Genomic DNA, 15,129 nt, shown 5'->3' with positions numbered 1-15,129 from the left:
CATTAGCAAATAAACACACTCACACAAACCTCCCTTAAGGAGAACACAGCCACATCACCTTATCTCTTCCCTCAGAAGTCTCTCAGGGAGATCACTCCTTGTAAGTTCCTTTGCTGGTGCAAAGATCATTCTACTAGGCCATTCCTTTGACTGTGTCACCCCTCTTGGTGCTTCCCTTCATTGGTCTTCCCTTCTCTCCTAGATCACTCATAAGCTCCTTCTCTTCCCTTTCAAGACCTTCTATGGCCAATTCCCACCTGACCTATAATCTCTCATGGGGTGCTGGAACAATTTGCATAATAGAGGTGCTGAGAGCCATTGAACCAAATTGTAAACCCTGTAACATAATGGAAGCCACTTCAAGCCAGGGGATGCAGCAGCACCCCTAGTTCCAGCACTTATGATCTCTCATTTAGTATAAAGAAGCTAATTCCCATCCCTAATCAGCCTGTACTGGCAGCATCCGCTGCCTGCTTGTTACATTTGTCAACAAGCCCCTTCATCCTTTCTCCCATGCTATCACTTATGTTTGTGAGAAGCTCACTGTAAATACCCACAGAGCCATCTCATTATCCTCCTTCAAACTATCCTTAGTTGGGATGCCTGTCACGGAGTCAACAGGGCAATGCTCTGGAACTACTCCGTATGAAGCCGGCCAGGACTCTGGGGGAGCCTCCTCTCTCTGAGCACATTGTCACCAGGGCAAGAAGCTTACACAGCTTCAACCTTCCTGGGTCTGACCTCAGAGCATTCAGTATCCCCTTCCTCCCAATGTGCTTCCTCCAGCGAGTCCACCTGGACAGTGTTCCTGCGGAAGCCAGAGGGCCCTGCACTCCAACTCCGCAGTCAGATGTGACTCTCGGCCAGCCAGTAAAACAGAAGGTTTATTAGTCGACAGGAACACAGCATAGGACAGAACTTGTTAGCACAGAAATCAGTGACTTTCAGCCAAGTTCATCTTGGGGGGAGGGGAGCCCAGAGCCAGGGCTCTGGTCCTCCCTCTGCTCCCTAAGCCAGCCGAGACTGACTCACTTCCAGCTGCCTGGCCCCTGGCCTGCCTGTTGTTCCTCCTCTGGCCTTTGTCTCACTTCCCAGGCCAAGAGTCACCTGGACACATCCCCCTTCTGGGTCTCAAGTTACAAACGGGCGGCCATGGCATTGGTGCAGGCAGCTGGAGCAACCCCCACAAAAGTCACACACCCTTATTCCTGCCACCTAGACATTGGTGCAATACACAGGGAAACTGAGGCACAAACAGCATTCATGCAAAACAGTAAGAGTTACATAGGCTCACATACAACATAACAAGGGAAAATCCCTGCTATGTCACAATGCCTACAAAAAGCATGATGTTTAGGCTGTTGGTGCTGTGAACCCACTGCCCAGCATGCAGACCAGGACTGTCTCATTGTTCTTGTCTGGCTGTATCCATCTGTCATTTCTTGATTTATAGATCGTGAGGTAGGTTTTGCATTTGAACAGTACCTTGCATAATGAGGCCTTGGTCCTGGACATGCTGAGATAACAGATTGCCTGTCAACAGCCTCTCTGAGGCTGAACTGATAAAAGGGTGGTTAAAAGACAGACCTGGAAAGCCTCCCAGAAAGGGGATTAAAGACCCCTGGGGAAATTGAGGCAAGGCAAGTGGTACCACCCTAAGTGCTACAGAGGTAGATGCTGCCACACCACCTTAGACAGATAGGCTCTATTCCCAGCTATGCTTTAAGGGCCCCTAGCTTCCTACCTGTACAACAGAAAGGATGCTAGTCACCTCCCCTAGCTAGAGGGCCGGGAAGCGAATGGAAATATTAGCAGCAAACAGTGGAAGAAGCTTGAACTCCTGATCCCTGGTTCCCAGCCCCTAAGACGAGTCTCAGTGGCTCCAAGTCAGGTCGCTGAGGGCCCAGGCTGCTGTGTCGGGCTCGGGGGCTCCAGGGACACGTTTCACACGGTCCCCCCTATCCCACACATAGGCCCTCAACTGGCCTCCTGCTGTGTCACGTGACTTCCTCCCACGAGTCCAGCTAGCTGTCCGGGTCAATCCCCCGCTACCGCCATTTACGCCTCGCTCCCTGACACTGGCCCCGCCGGCTCCGCAGATTCCCTTTCCGAGCCAGGCGAGCGCCACGAACAGCCCCGGAGTGGGGCCTAGCCGAGACCGGAAGGAGTCACTCATACTCCCGGAAGTAATTCTGAACAGGGCCAGAGCCGGATGCTACCGAAGCTGCTGTTGAGTCGGCCGGAAGTAACTATGACAGAGCGGAAGGGACCCTACGCGATCCCGGAAGTGTCCCGGCGCGGGGAACGGAAGAGAAGGCCACGCTCCCCGGCGAGCATCCAAGATGGCGGAGGTGGTGAGTGGGGTCTGGAGGGTGGTGCCCGCCAGAGTGGGGGCGGGATTCCCGGGAGTCCCCGCTAACCGCTTTGCATTCCGCCCGCAGGGGGAGGTGACCGAGGGCTGCCGCCTGCCCGTGTTGCGTCGCAACCAGGATAATGAAGATGAATGGCGTAAGTGAGGGGCGGGGCTAATTTGAAGGGGGTGTGGCTTAAAGGAGAGGGGCAGGGCTAGAGGGTATATGAGTACCATGGGGGATACCTGGAGAAGAGGGGATGGGGCATGTGGGGATATGGTGCTTCCTGTGGAAGGGGAGGGAGGGGCCCTGAGGAGGCTATAGGGTTGGAGCTGATGAAGAGATGGGTACAATGAGGATGATTGGAGGAGGGGCCCATGGGGGGCCCTAGTTGGCGTAAGGATACCGCTGGGATATTAATGGAAGATGGAACAGGGAGTGTGAGGGGGCAGTAACCATGTGGAGCTGGGCCCGTCTTTCCTTGTAGAGGCCTTGAACCCAGATTGTGGGGGTGGTTGGTCATCTTGAATCCTTGGCATTCTCCAGGTCTGAGTTTTAGGTTCCCTGGGGAAGGAGATGTTGGCTTGTCATTTTGGAGCTGCCTGCCCATCTCCTGATCACATGGGGTGCCCCAAGTGTGTGGAATAACCACCCCTACTTCAGGTTATGATCGAGAATCCCAGGGCAGTATTTGAAGGCAGGGGCTAGTCACACACTGGACGGAGTAGACATTGGATAATACCCAGGGCACTGCTCCAGAATCAAAATGATCTCATGTAACTGTAGAACTGTACTGAGAACCAGAGTTGGCTTGGGTGAGGATGTGTGCTCCAGGTTAGGGGGAGGGATAGCTCAGTGGTTTGAGCATTGGCCTGCTAAACTCAGGGTTGTGAGTTCAATCCTTGAGGGTGCCACTTAGGGATCTGGGGCTAAATCAGTACTTGGTCCTGCAAGTGAAGGCAGGGGGCTAGACTCAATGACCTTTCAGGGTCCCTTCCAGTTCTATGAGATATGTATATCTCCATATTTTTTATTTATTTAGAGATGTGCTAGCCTCTGAGTGGTCCTTGGTACCTATAAACACACATGATTCCTTGTGCACCTTTCTCCCCAGTCACGTATTATCTCTCATCATATACTTGGACTGTGAGCTCTTTTGAGCAGAGATTGTCTCTCATTGTGTCTCTCATTGTGCCTGGCACAGTGGGGAGATGCCCTAATCCTGATAAGGGTCTGGCTGTTGTCTGGCACAATGGACCTCTGATCTTTGATTAATCTAGGCCGTATCATGATACAAATAGTGAATAATAAAAGAGGTGTAGATAGTAATGCCTTGTACATCCCATCCAGGGATCTCAAAGCTCCATGAAGCCTCAGTCCTGGGCAGGTCACTGGTATTATTATCATTTTATAGATGGAGAAATTGAGGAACAGGGAGGGAAAGAAACTTGTCCATAGTCACATGTCAGATGGCAGAACTAGGAACAGAATCTTTGAGTCTTGACTCCTACTCCTCCGCTCTTTCCAGTAGGTTCAGAGATTTTTGAAGGCCATACTCCCCTGTCAGAGCTGGCAAGAGAACCAACAAGTCCTGATTCCATGCCTCTGATGCCACACTTACAGACGGCAGTACAAAGCCCCTTCTCCTCTAAAGATTACTTTTCACTCCCCTCCCAGAGCCAGGAATAGAACTCAGGTGTTCTCTCTCCCAGGGCTATCTTTTTTTAATATATAATTAATCACACTATTTGTGTATTAATTATGATTTATAATGAATGACATAGACATACTTAAATGCTGCCAGAGTTGGGACAAAACCAAAATATCTTATTCCAGTGAAATCCAAACATCATGTGTTTTTCTAGACACACTCCTGTATTACCGTAATAACCTCTCATATGCCTATATTGTCACCCTCCCAAGTTCTGCAAAGATTTCTCCTGCCAGATCCAATAGAATCATGTGGGGGCATTGCCCTAAATCTGTAACTGACTTGCAGAGGATATTTTTATTTTATATTTTTCACAGCCTTCCTACTTAAACAATTCCACGAGCATAGGAAAAATTCCATGAGCATAGGTGTAAAATCTCTTACTTCGCAGTGGAATAACCTGATATGGGTGGATTCCCCTAATATTTAGAGGATGGGAGGATTCTAGAACTGCTGTTCTTTTTTCTGTTGACCCTGGGCAGTCTCATTATCCTTATAAACCCCCAGTCTCTTTTGGGATTCTGCACTCAGCTGTGTCAACTGACAGTGAGTTCCAGAGTCTGATGGTGTATTACATGAAAAAGGATGTTCTTTAATCGATTTTGAAGTTTCTCTGAAATTCCCATTGCTCTTGTGCTATGAGACATAGAGAACAGAGGTTCCCATCCCCATTCTTTATCCCAGTCATACTTTTGTATACTTTTATCGTGTAACATCTTCTTCATCTCCTCTGTAAGACAAACAATCCCAGTCATTTCATCTGTCTTCCCAGGAGAGGTGGATTTTTTTTGTTTTTTTTTCCCCCCAGGTGCCTATTGCTCACCTGTCTCCCTGTCTCTCAACCCTCTCTCCTCCCCCCCCCCAAATTCTACTACATCCTTGCTGAGCTGGGGTGACCAAAACTGAACGCAGTGATCGTGGATTCCAAGGCCTGACCATCCATTCTGACCTCCAGCATCACCCGAGACTCCATCATAGCCATTCCTGCATCCAGCCCAGATCTGGTGGTCGAGCTAGAGTGCAGCTTTTAGAAAGAGATGTCGAATCTTGATTTAAAGACTCATTTTCAGACTCATTTCTAGCCTGAATATCCAGCTTCTAGCTTTATCTGCTACATTAATGAGCTCTCTGCTGCCAAGAATCTTTTCCCCATGTAGCATGGTCCAGTCACCTTTTAACCTCCTCCTGTATAAGCGACATAGATTGCATTCACTGTCAAGCAAGTCTTCCAGACCTCAAATCATTCTTGTAGCTCTCTTTTCAATTTTTCAGCTTCCATTTTGAAGTGTGGCCATCCCAACAGGACCCAAAGTATCCAATAATGCTATTACCTCTGTATATAGCCCATCCCAGCTCCTGCTTGAGATACTCCTGCTTATTCATCCAAGGATTACATTCACCCTTTTAGCTACAGCATCACACTGGAAGCTCATGTTTAACTGGTTATCTACCATGAACCCTATGTCCTTTTCAGAGTTGCTGCTTTCCACAGTACAGTACCCATCTTAAAACAGTTCACCTGCTCTCTTAGCTGTGTGACCTTGCACCTTTTGGACCTATAGCAGTTAAAAGTAATGCCCACGATGACTAGAACTGAAGGAATTGAATCAAACTAATATACATATTTTTCTTTTCTCCCCAGATTGTGTGCATTTGACAGCTCAATGCAGTTTCACTCTTAACTCTCCATAGTCAAATTCTTCATTGCTGGAAAAAAAAAAAAACCCTTATAAGCATCAATATGGGGTTAGGAAGAAAACCCCTTCTAAAAGTGTTTTGAAAGGAATATAAACAATATCTGGGAGATTGCCCCTGATTCCGCCGTGCCCAGCACTTCCCACTGAGTCCTCTAGCATGTTATAGAGCGCAGCATCAGAGCCGGAGTGTTTCCTGGGAAACAGTCTCACAAACAGATCTTTTCAAAATATGGCAATTTCAAAAAATTGTCAGTTTCTGTCTAAAATATGCTGCATTCACTACTCATTGTTGGGGTGGTGTTTCTATGGAGGCAGTTGGGTCTAGTGGTTAGAGCTGAGGGCTAGGAGTCAAGGACTTGTAGTTTCCAATCCTGGATGTGGAAGGGGAGTAGAACACTAGCGGCCAGGCCACCTGTGTTCTGTTCTCAGCTCTGGGAGGGGAGAGGGAGAAGCAGGTGTGTGTGGCGGGGGAAGAGATTCGGGCATGACCCTCCCATCACAGCACCTAACTTCATGCAGCCTGTTGTAACTGTGTTCCCCCCCTGCCAATTTCTGGTGGCAAGCAGCCACCCTGTGCATTTTGTTCCTAACTCTGGATCCCAGCGGTGTATAAACATTACAAGAGAGAGTTTCTTGCATCTCTGCTCTGAGTGGAAATTTCCTCTGAAATGCTATTTCCTTCTCCCCCTGCAGCTCTGGCTGAAATCCTCAGTGTTAAGGACATCAGTGGCCGGAAGCTTTTCTACGTGCATTACATTGATTGTGAGTAAACTGGCTGGCTCTCGGGTGATTGGGAATGAGACTAGGACATTACTGACAAAGGCTGGTTCAGAACATGAACAAAAATAAGGAGTTCCTCTGGATTCTGGGGAATAGGCTATGGGTTTTTTCCCCTTTAGTGGATGCTGTCTCCAATCTGGCCTTATGCTGTGGGGACTAGCTGGCTCAGGGGTTGCGGGGAGGGAGTGGGACACTGGGCCTGTCCCCTCTAGGGGGTGTTGGCTCTGATCCAGCTCAAGGAACTCTGGATCCTTTGAGGTTTTCCATCAGAGTACCATGGCAAGTGGGGTCGGGGACCCAGTAGGTGATGCACTTACTTCAGAATCAGAGCTGACCCCACTGCCCAGCGGGGCACTGTCCTGTTTGTCCTGTTTTGGGGGGGTCTCCTGTTGGGCGCACACACAGGTGGGTGCGTTGCGTATAGTGGCATAGTTATGAATGTCCCGAGTTCTTGGGCTTGTACTTTCCCTCCTGAAGATCTTTCCCCTCTCATCATACACCTCACTCATACGAGGAAGCCAGGACTCCTGCTTCTGGAGCCGAGACTCTGATGGAGCTAAATGTTTTGGGTTCAACTGTCCAAATGGCCAGAGGGTGGTGCTCTTCACCAGTGTGAGGCATTGCTTTCCCCTCTGCAGCTCATCCATCCCTCTCCAGCCTTGGGCAGTCTTAGCACCACTTTTCTGCCCGGGACTGGCTGTCCGCAGGGGCCTCTTTCCTCCTCTCCCATCACCCTAACAGAGAGCACCACTAACCTGGTCTCCCCACCGCCGCAGTTAACAAGCGTCTGGACGAATGGGTGACCCATGACCGGCTGGACCTGAAGAAGATCCAGTTCCCCAAGAAGGAAGCCAAGACTCCCACCAAGAATGGGCTGCCTGGCTCCCGGCCCGGCTCCCCGGAGCGGGAAGTGGTAAGAGGAGCTGGCCATAGGCCAGGGAGGATGCTAGTGCTGCTCTGGAGGATGCTATGGGGGCGGGCTGGGATGAGAGCGCTGGCCTGGGAATCAGGAGGAGGACACCAGGGATTGTTGGAGGGTCTTGGGATGGCGGGGGGATGAGGAGATGCAGATGCTTACCCAGAACCGTGTTCTCCCTGATGGCCCAGGCTGGCTCCCTCCACCTGATCCCGACCCAAGGGTTGCAAACATACAGGTCTCCAAGGCAGGGATTGTAGAGTACCACTTATCCTAAGAGCAGGGCCCAGCATTGGCCCTAGCACTAACTTGTCGTATCTCTCTGGACCCATGTACTCCTCTCGCTGCCTGGCCCGCGGTGAGCTGGGACAGTGGCGCCACGCCCCCCTCACCCGACCAGCAATGCATCCTCTCCCCCACCGGGTGTGTTGGTAACTCCCTCCCACCCCCATCTTCATCCCTACTCAGAGGAAGACCTTGGATCTGTCTCTACAACCTGCCTCAACTCCAGCCAGCGGTAAAACCCTGCCCATCCCAGTGCAGATAACGCTCCGCTTTAATCTACCCAAGGAGAGGGAGGCTGTTCCCGGGGAGCCCGACCAACCCCTCTCCTCCAGCTCCTGTGTCCAGCCGAACCATCGGACAACGGTACGCACCGGCGCCGGGGATACCTCCCCCACCTCATGTCCTCAGCATGGTCTGGACATGGCCATAGGCTGGGATCGCGCCAGGTCACACAAGCTGGCCGGGGTCAGGCTGGGTCTGGACTTGCATGGGAGACCCCTAAGACATGGTGCTGGGGATTCACTAGGGGGCATTCTCCCCCCACCCAGAGCCACACGGAGCTCACTGTTCTTCATATCATGATGCTAGAGAGCTGTGTGCTGCTGGCAGTGGGGGCTCAATAGGGGGCGCTTTTTCCTCACAGTTAGTGTGAAGCTAGAGGGGCTGTGAGACCTCAGCCAAACGATGCAGATAAGGAACCATTCTTGGTCATTAAAGATCTCCTGGCCCTTCCCTCAGAGTCTTGGTGTGAACCATTGTGTTTTAGCCAAATCAGAGCTTGGACAGTTACTTTCTGCCTCCCTAGAACTTCATGCAGTTTTAGCTGGAAAAGAGATTCTTAGCCTCCTGCTCTGCACTGTCATGCAGCACTGCTGTGTGCTGTTAAACAGCCCTCATGCCCCACCCCAGAGGAGGAGGTCTCTCAGCGCCAGGGATCTCTGTATAAACAGCCCTGTGCCCCACCCTAGAGGCAGCTGCAAGTCAGTGCTGGGTGAGGAATCCCCATATAAATGGCCTAGAAAGTTTTTTTTGAGATTACAAGACACTGTGATGCCCGTACCTCTGCAGATGAGAAGCTGCCCCCGTGGGGGATGCTGTGCAGGGGCGGAGGACTGTGAAGCGTTGCAGCATCCCGTGGGGATGAACCATTTTTTGGGTCTGTTTCAGAAGCGGAAGGTGGAGGTGGTTTCCCCAGCAACCCCCGTCCCTGCTTCCACAGAGACCACTCAAGCCTCTGTGTTCCCCCAGGTAAGAGCAGAGGGGTTGATGGGATGTGCAGGGGGGAGGGGTATTTCCATCACAGGGAGAGCTCTGGGCACTGTTTCTTGCTCCTTCCTGCCCAGGGCTGGGTGTAGGCCCAGGCACTATTACCCTGAGACTGGGGCCTGAGCTCCTGGAGTCCTGTGATCAGGGCAAAATCACAGCTTCTTACCCTCATGCTTGGGGAGAAAATGTAACCCAAATGCAACCAATACAGCAATGTCTGAGTCTGCAGAGAGCCTGAACCAATCCCTCTGAGATAGAGCTGCTCTGGGCATCTCCAAAGGGCATTAACCCCCAGCTCCACTGCTTAGTGGACTCAGCAAGGTGCTCTGTGTGGAGCAGAAAGAGTTCAGCCCCAGTGGAGACAACACCCGCCTGCCTGCTTGGGGAAGTTCTGATCGGTCCCCATGCTTCTAGCTCTGACTCCCTGGCTCCTGGTGAGGCCAGGGCCTGCCTTGTAGTGTAGGATTCTCTTAAAACTGCCTTGTTCCTAGCTCCATCCCATTGGTCAGGTGATGATGGGAGGCGGAGCCCCTCCCTGCGCTGCTGCCAGGAAATGGCTGATCCCTCCTCCCCCCCATGGCCTACACATAACACCCCTCTCACCTTCTTTTCCAGAATGGCTCAGCCAGGAGAGCAGTGGCTGCCCAGCCTGGCAGGAAGAGGAAATCCAACTGCCTGGGCACAGATGAGGTAAACTCTGTCCCGACTTGAATGGAGGAATGGGATGTTAGCTGACCCCAGCCAGGGAAACCACCAGCCATAGCCAGCAGTGGAGGAGCACTCTCAGGTTCCCAGAGCATCAGGCAGGGATCCACTCCATGAGTGATCAGTGGAGTCCCTCCAGGATTTGGCCTGGAGCAGCCGCTGACTGGACCCAACTCTCTGCTAGCTCCTGCCCCTTTCCCTGGGGGAGATGCTGCTGGCTCAAGGAGCAGCCCTGAGGCCCAGTACAGGTGAAGGCATAGCCTACCCAAGGCTGGGGCTGCAGCACCATCAGGGTTGGGTGTGCTGGGTGTGGAGAAGTGGGGTGGGGGATCTCCCAGGCCCATTCTCTCAGACCTGGAAGCCCTGCAGGATCTGGGAGAGGAGCCAGGATTCCTTTCTGTGCCACCATGCACACACCATCAGCAGCCAGCCGTTGGGTTCTGGAGGCCCTTGGGAAGGGCACTGGGAGACCTGATTTAAGACCGAGTGGGGGGCAGGGCCTAGAGAGGAAGGGTTAGGAGGGCATGTCCAGCAGCTCCTGACCCTGCCTCTGTGCCGCCTGCAGGACTCTCAGGACAGTTCTGACGGCATCCCCTCAGCTCCGCGCATGACGGGCAGCCTCGTGTCGGACCGCAGCCACGATGACATCATCACACGCATGAAGAACATAGAATGCATCGAGCTGGGCCGGCACCGCCTGAAGCCCTGGTACTTCTCACCCTACCCGCAGGAGCTCACCACCCTGCCTGTGCTGTACCTCTGCGAGTTCTGCCTCAAATACGTCAAAAGCCTCAAATGCCTGCAGAGGCACCTAGTATGTATCACCTTCCCCGTGCCCCTGCATGGCCCCCGGCAGGCACAGCCCCGACTCCATGATCCCAGGGCTTTTCCCCGAGTGTGTTCCCTAGCGTGGCACTAGGGGCTCTGGCCTGCAGGGAGCAGAGTGGGTGACTCAGTAGGGGCTGCATTTCCCTCCAAGTCAGTGCTGACCCTGGCCCCACTTGGCACCAGGCAAGGAATACCTGTATAAACAGCCCCCTTTGCCCCACTCCAGAGGATGTTGCATCTCAGTGCGGGGTGAGGAGTCCCTGTAGCTGTGTAATTCTCTAATCCTAGTTCTACCAGCTGGAAGGAGAGGGAGAGGCAGACTCCATCTCTCAGGGGTTTACTCTTTGGCTCCAAGTAACCTGTTAGCTGCTCCCCTGCACTCTGCTAGAAGCATCCATTTCTTTCCCTCTCCCCTTGGAACTCAGCCCCTCTATCCCCCAATCATTGGTGTCATTGTGCAGTCGGGGTGCCCCATGTGCAAGGTGCAGGGTCTGATTGCTCGCATGGGATTCTCTCTCCCACAGACCAAGTGCGACCTGCGGCACCCGCCTGGGAATGAAATCTACCGCAAAGGCACCATCTCCTTCTTTGAGATCGATGGGCGCAAGAACAAGGCAAGGGGCAGGTCTGGGGCAGGAGGTCCCCTCACTAGGGCACGGCTGGGGTAGGGCTCTCTGTTCCACCTTTAACCCTTAGGAGATTGCCTGATTCCAGGGTCTGGGAGCCTGGGTGTGTGACAGGGATGTCTGGCTGTAGGAATGAGTTAAAGTGGGCTACAACAGAGAGGGGCTGGGAGTCAGGACTCCTGGGTTCATTCCCAGCCTGACTGATGCTTCTCTGGGTAACCTCAGGGAAGTTCATTCCCATCTCTGTGCCTCAGTTTCCCTTACAAGGGATTCTATCACACCCTCCTCCTCCTCCATAGAATCATAGAAATGTAAGGCTGGAAGAGGCCTCAGGAGGTCATCTAGCAGAGCACCTGGGCTAAGGCAGGACCAAGAAACCTAGGTGTTTGTCTAACAACCTGTCTTAAAAACCTCCAGTGACTGGGATTTTACAACCTCCCTTGGAAACCTATTCTAATACTTAACTAGAAGTGTGGCATCCAAATCTGGACACAGTTCTCCATCTGAGACCTCACCAGTGCTGAGTAGAACGGGACCTCCCACATCTCACATACAACACTCCGGTTAATACACCACAAATTGATATTAGCCTTTTCTGCAACTGCATCACATTGACGACTCATACTAACCTCCAGAATCTTTTCAGCAGGACTACCACTGAGTGCTGTACTTTGCACTTGTCTTTATTGAAATTAATTTGGTTGTTTTCAGACCAATTCTCCCAATGTATCAAGATCATTCTGAATTCTAAGCCTGTCCTCCAAAGTGCTTGCAACCCCTCCCAGCTTGTTAGCAGCAGCAGATTTTATAAGCATAGCCTCCACTCCAATATCTAAAGTCATTAATGAATATTGAATAGCACTGGACCCAGGACTGATGCCTATGGCATCCCAATAGCTCTGCCCTCCCAGTTTGACAGTAAACCATTGATAACTACTCCTTGAGTACGGTCTTTTTAACCAGTTGTGTGCCCACCATATAGTAACTTTATCTAGAACAGAGCCAGTCCTTGAGATCTTCCTGACACAGGTTAGGAAGGCAGCAAGCTGGTCCCTGGTATCAAAAAGGTTGAGAAACACTGAGACCACATTTCCCTAGTATCAGAGGGGGTAGCCGTGTTAGTCTGTATCCACAAAAACAACGAGGAGTGCGGTGGCACCTGAAAGACTAACGGATTTATTTGGGCATAAAAAACCTCACTTCTTCAGATGCACTTCTTCAGATTTTGCATGGGGGGGGGGGGGGTTTACCCACAAAAGCTTATGCCCAAATAAATCTGTTGGTCTTTAAGGTGCCACCTGACTCCTTGTCACATTTCTCTAGTTTGCTTATGACAATGTCCTGGGCAACACGGGACTTCAGGACTGTGGCCTGAGCCACTCTGATGAAGCAGGCTGGAGAAGGTCTGAGTGCGGATCCCCGTTGGGCTGGGGGCAGGTGACTAGAGCTGCCCCCCACCCCCACCCCCCAGCAGCCCCCTGAAGCTAGCTGACACACACACACATCCTGGCAGTAGAGAGGGGATGTTAATGCTTCCGGCTTATGCCGTCCCTGCAGAGCTACTCTCAGAACCTCTGCCTGCTAGCAAAGTGCTTCCTGGACCACAAGACCCTGTACTATGACACTGACCCCTTCCTGTTCTACGTCATGACCGAGTACGACTGCAAGGGCTTCCATATCGTGGGCTATTTCTCCAAGGTGAGAAGCACTGCCCTGTGCTCCCTGGATGGGACCCTCCATCCCTGCTCCTGTCACAGCCCTTGCTCTCCCACTGTTCTCTGGCCAGTCACAGCAGGTCACTGTGGTATAATACGAATCCCGTGGGCTGGCCTCACCGGCTGATGGGATCAGAGCCTCCCCATGGGAGATGCCTGAAGTGTCATAGAAGCTAGGGAGCATATGAGACACTAGCTGTTGGTCAGGGAATCGCTGTGCCTTGTCGCAGCCACTCCCCCATTGACTGGGCTCAGTCTGTGGGCTGCTGTGGCTATCTGGGACAAAGGGGAAGGGGTCGCTGTGACCAAGGATGGGAATTTGTGGTTGGGGTGTGGGAGGGAACTGGTGTGGCTATTGACATAGGTGGGGATCGAAGGCCCAGACTAATGTGGTCATGACCCCAATTTGTGGCAGGGGGCTATTGTGGCCTGTGAGAGGATCCGTGGGAGGGTGTGTGAGCAGGAATCTGTGGCCAGGGTCAGCATTTGTGGAAGGGGGCATGAGCGGAAATTCATGCAGGGGCTGCAGTGGATGAGGCCAGAACTCATGGTACAAGGCATGGGGATCTGTGGCAGTCTTGATGGTAGGGGAGTCACTGGATCACCCAGCATCAAAGCAATCTGCAGCCGCTGGCTGAGGTGTGAATCCTTTGCTGTTTGCCGTAGGAGAAGGAGTCAACGGAAGACTATAATGTGGCCTGCATCTTGACCCTGCCCCCATACCAGAGGCGAGGCTATGGCAAGCTGCTCATCGAATTCAGTAAGTGGCACCTTCCCACCCCAGCTCCCTCCCCTGATCTCTGTCTCTGTCACCCCATCTCCTCCCCCCCACCCCCCCGGCAGGCTACGAGCTCTCCAAGGTGGAAGGGAAGACGGGGACGCCAGAGAAGCCACTCTCAGATCTCGGGCTCCTCTCCTACCGCAGCTACTGGTCCCAGACCATCCTGGAGATCCTCATGAACCTGAAGTCTGAGAACGGGGAGCGCCCACAGATCACCATCAAGTGAGTGCCCCGCCCACAATCCCAAACTTCACCCTCAATCCTAGAGCAGAGGATTCTGCACCAATAATCAGTGACAGGGAACATGGGGAAGGTGCTGTTGGCTCCTGCCCCCTCCAGGCCATTGCCTTCCACTCCCTCATGTCTCCCATTCCCTTTCAGCGAAATCAGTGAGATCACTAGTATCAAGAAGGAGGACGTGATCTCCACGCTGCAGTACCTGAACCTCATAAATTACTACAAGGTATCCACCCTGGGGGGAATGCTCTGGAGGCAGGCAGTGAGATGCCTAGCAGTACAGTACCCAAGAGGGGCAAGTGGCTTCCTTGTATATGCCACTAGCATGGAGCGATACCAAGGCACGAGGGTAGCTGAATTAAGGGGGGCTGGGAGGCAGGACTCATGAGGTCTGTCCCTGGCTCTGGGAGACAGGGGATGCTGATTGGGCTGCCCCATGGGACCAAAACACATCAATGGAGGCAAGCAGCTAGGCTGGCTCAGGTCCCTTCACTAATTTTCTTGGGGACCCTGACAAGACATTTCTCTTGAACCCCATCACTGACTTGGGCCCCTGCTGTCTCCCTTAAAGGGCCAGTACATTCTGACGCTTTCAGAGGACATAGTGGATGGGCACGAGCGGGCAATGCTGAAGCGGATCCTGCGCATTGACTCCAAGTGTCTGCACTTCACCCCCAAGGACTGGAGCAAGAGGGGCAAGTGGTGAGAGGCAGGGCCTATTTGCCACCCACTCCCCCGTGGCGCCTCACAGCCTTCCAGCTAACGTGCAGCTCCTGGGAGTTTATTCCAGGGCCGGGACAGACTGGACAACAGCATCTCCAAGGGTGATCGTGTGCTCTGCCACAGGGCTAGGCTGGGGCTGCATCGTTCTCCGGCCAGGCTCGAGCCCCATGGAAGGGGGCAGAGGCCTCCATGCTGCTCTCCTTGTCTCAGCACCAGGGTGAGGGCCCCATTTGTATGTAGGACTTGCATCTTGCCAGGCCACCATGGACACCATGGGATGTGACTGAGGAGCCCAAAGGCTGAGAATGAGTGGCCTGGGCTCTCAGCAGCTGGCCAGCATCTGCATTTCTCTGTCACTCGATCTGAGTTTTTGATAAAAATCCTGGAACTAAAATGATTGATCTTGGACCTTTTAAAATCAGCTAGAGAAGGATGAGGGAGTGCTCAGGCTGCATTATCTTCTCCAGGGCTGTGCAATACCCTGAGCAGCATCAGGCCTTGGCTCCCA

The 15,129-nt window shown here is 52.6% G+C and overlaps 1 protein-coding gene across 2 annotated transcripts; it reads left to right on the top strand.

Annotated features, from left to right (window-relative positions):
- Positions 1 to 2,047: 2,047 nt before the first annotated feature.
- Positions 2,048 to 15,015, top strand: KAT5 (lysine acetyltransferase 5). Of its 2 annotated transcripts, XM_032804268.2 has the most exons (14): positions 2,048 to 2,354; positions 2,442 to 2,508; positions 6,453 to 6,521; positions 7,316 to 7,452; positions 7,924 to 8,103; positions 8,908 to 8,988; positions 9,622 to 9,696; positions 10,277 to 10,525; positions 11,064 to 11,153; positions 12,723 to 12,863; positions 13,547 to 13,640; positions 13,724 to 13,883; positions 14,043 to 14,124; positions 14,470 to 15,015. In XM_032804268.2, exons 1-14 carry the CDS (start codon positions 2,343 to 2,345, stop codon positions 14,602 to 14,604), a joined length of 1,572 nt encoding a protein of 523 aa, XP_032660159.1. In that variant the 5' UTR covers positions 2,048 to 2,342; the 3' UTR covers positions 14,605 to 15,015. The 2 variants fall into 2 exon arrangements, with proteins under 2 accessions (XP_032660159.1, XP_032660160.1); XM_032804269.2 differs by lacking the exon at positions 7,924 to 8,103 and having other exon boundaries at positions 2,277 to 2,354.
- Positions 15,016 to 15,129: the final 114 nt, after the last annotated feature.

This window comes from Chelonoidis abingdonii, chromosome 17 (assembly GCF_003597395.2).
Source record: "Chelonoidis abingdonii isolate Lonesome George chromosome 17, CheloAbing_2.0, whole genome shotgun sequence".
In the NCBI taxonomy this organism is placed as follows: Eukaryota; Metazoa; Chordata; order Testudines; family Testudinidae; genus Chelonoidis; species Chelonoidis abingdonii.
This window is presented reverse-complemented; position numbering and strand designations above follow the sequence as displayed.

Bases quoted from the DNA above. Each gene is read 5' to 3' on its own strand.
- KAT5 (XM_032804268.2), top strand. The intron at 7,453-7,923 runs GTAAGAGGAGCT...ATCCCTACTCAG, and splicing joins GCTCCCCGGAGCGGGAAGTG to AGGAAGACCTTGGATCTGTC. The intron at 10,526-11,063 runs GTATGTATCACC...TCTCTCCCACAG, and splicing joins AATGCCTGCAGAGGCACCTA to ACCAAGTGCGACCTGCGGCA.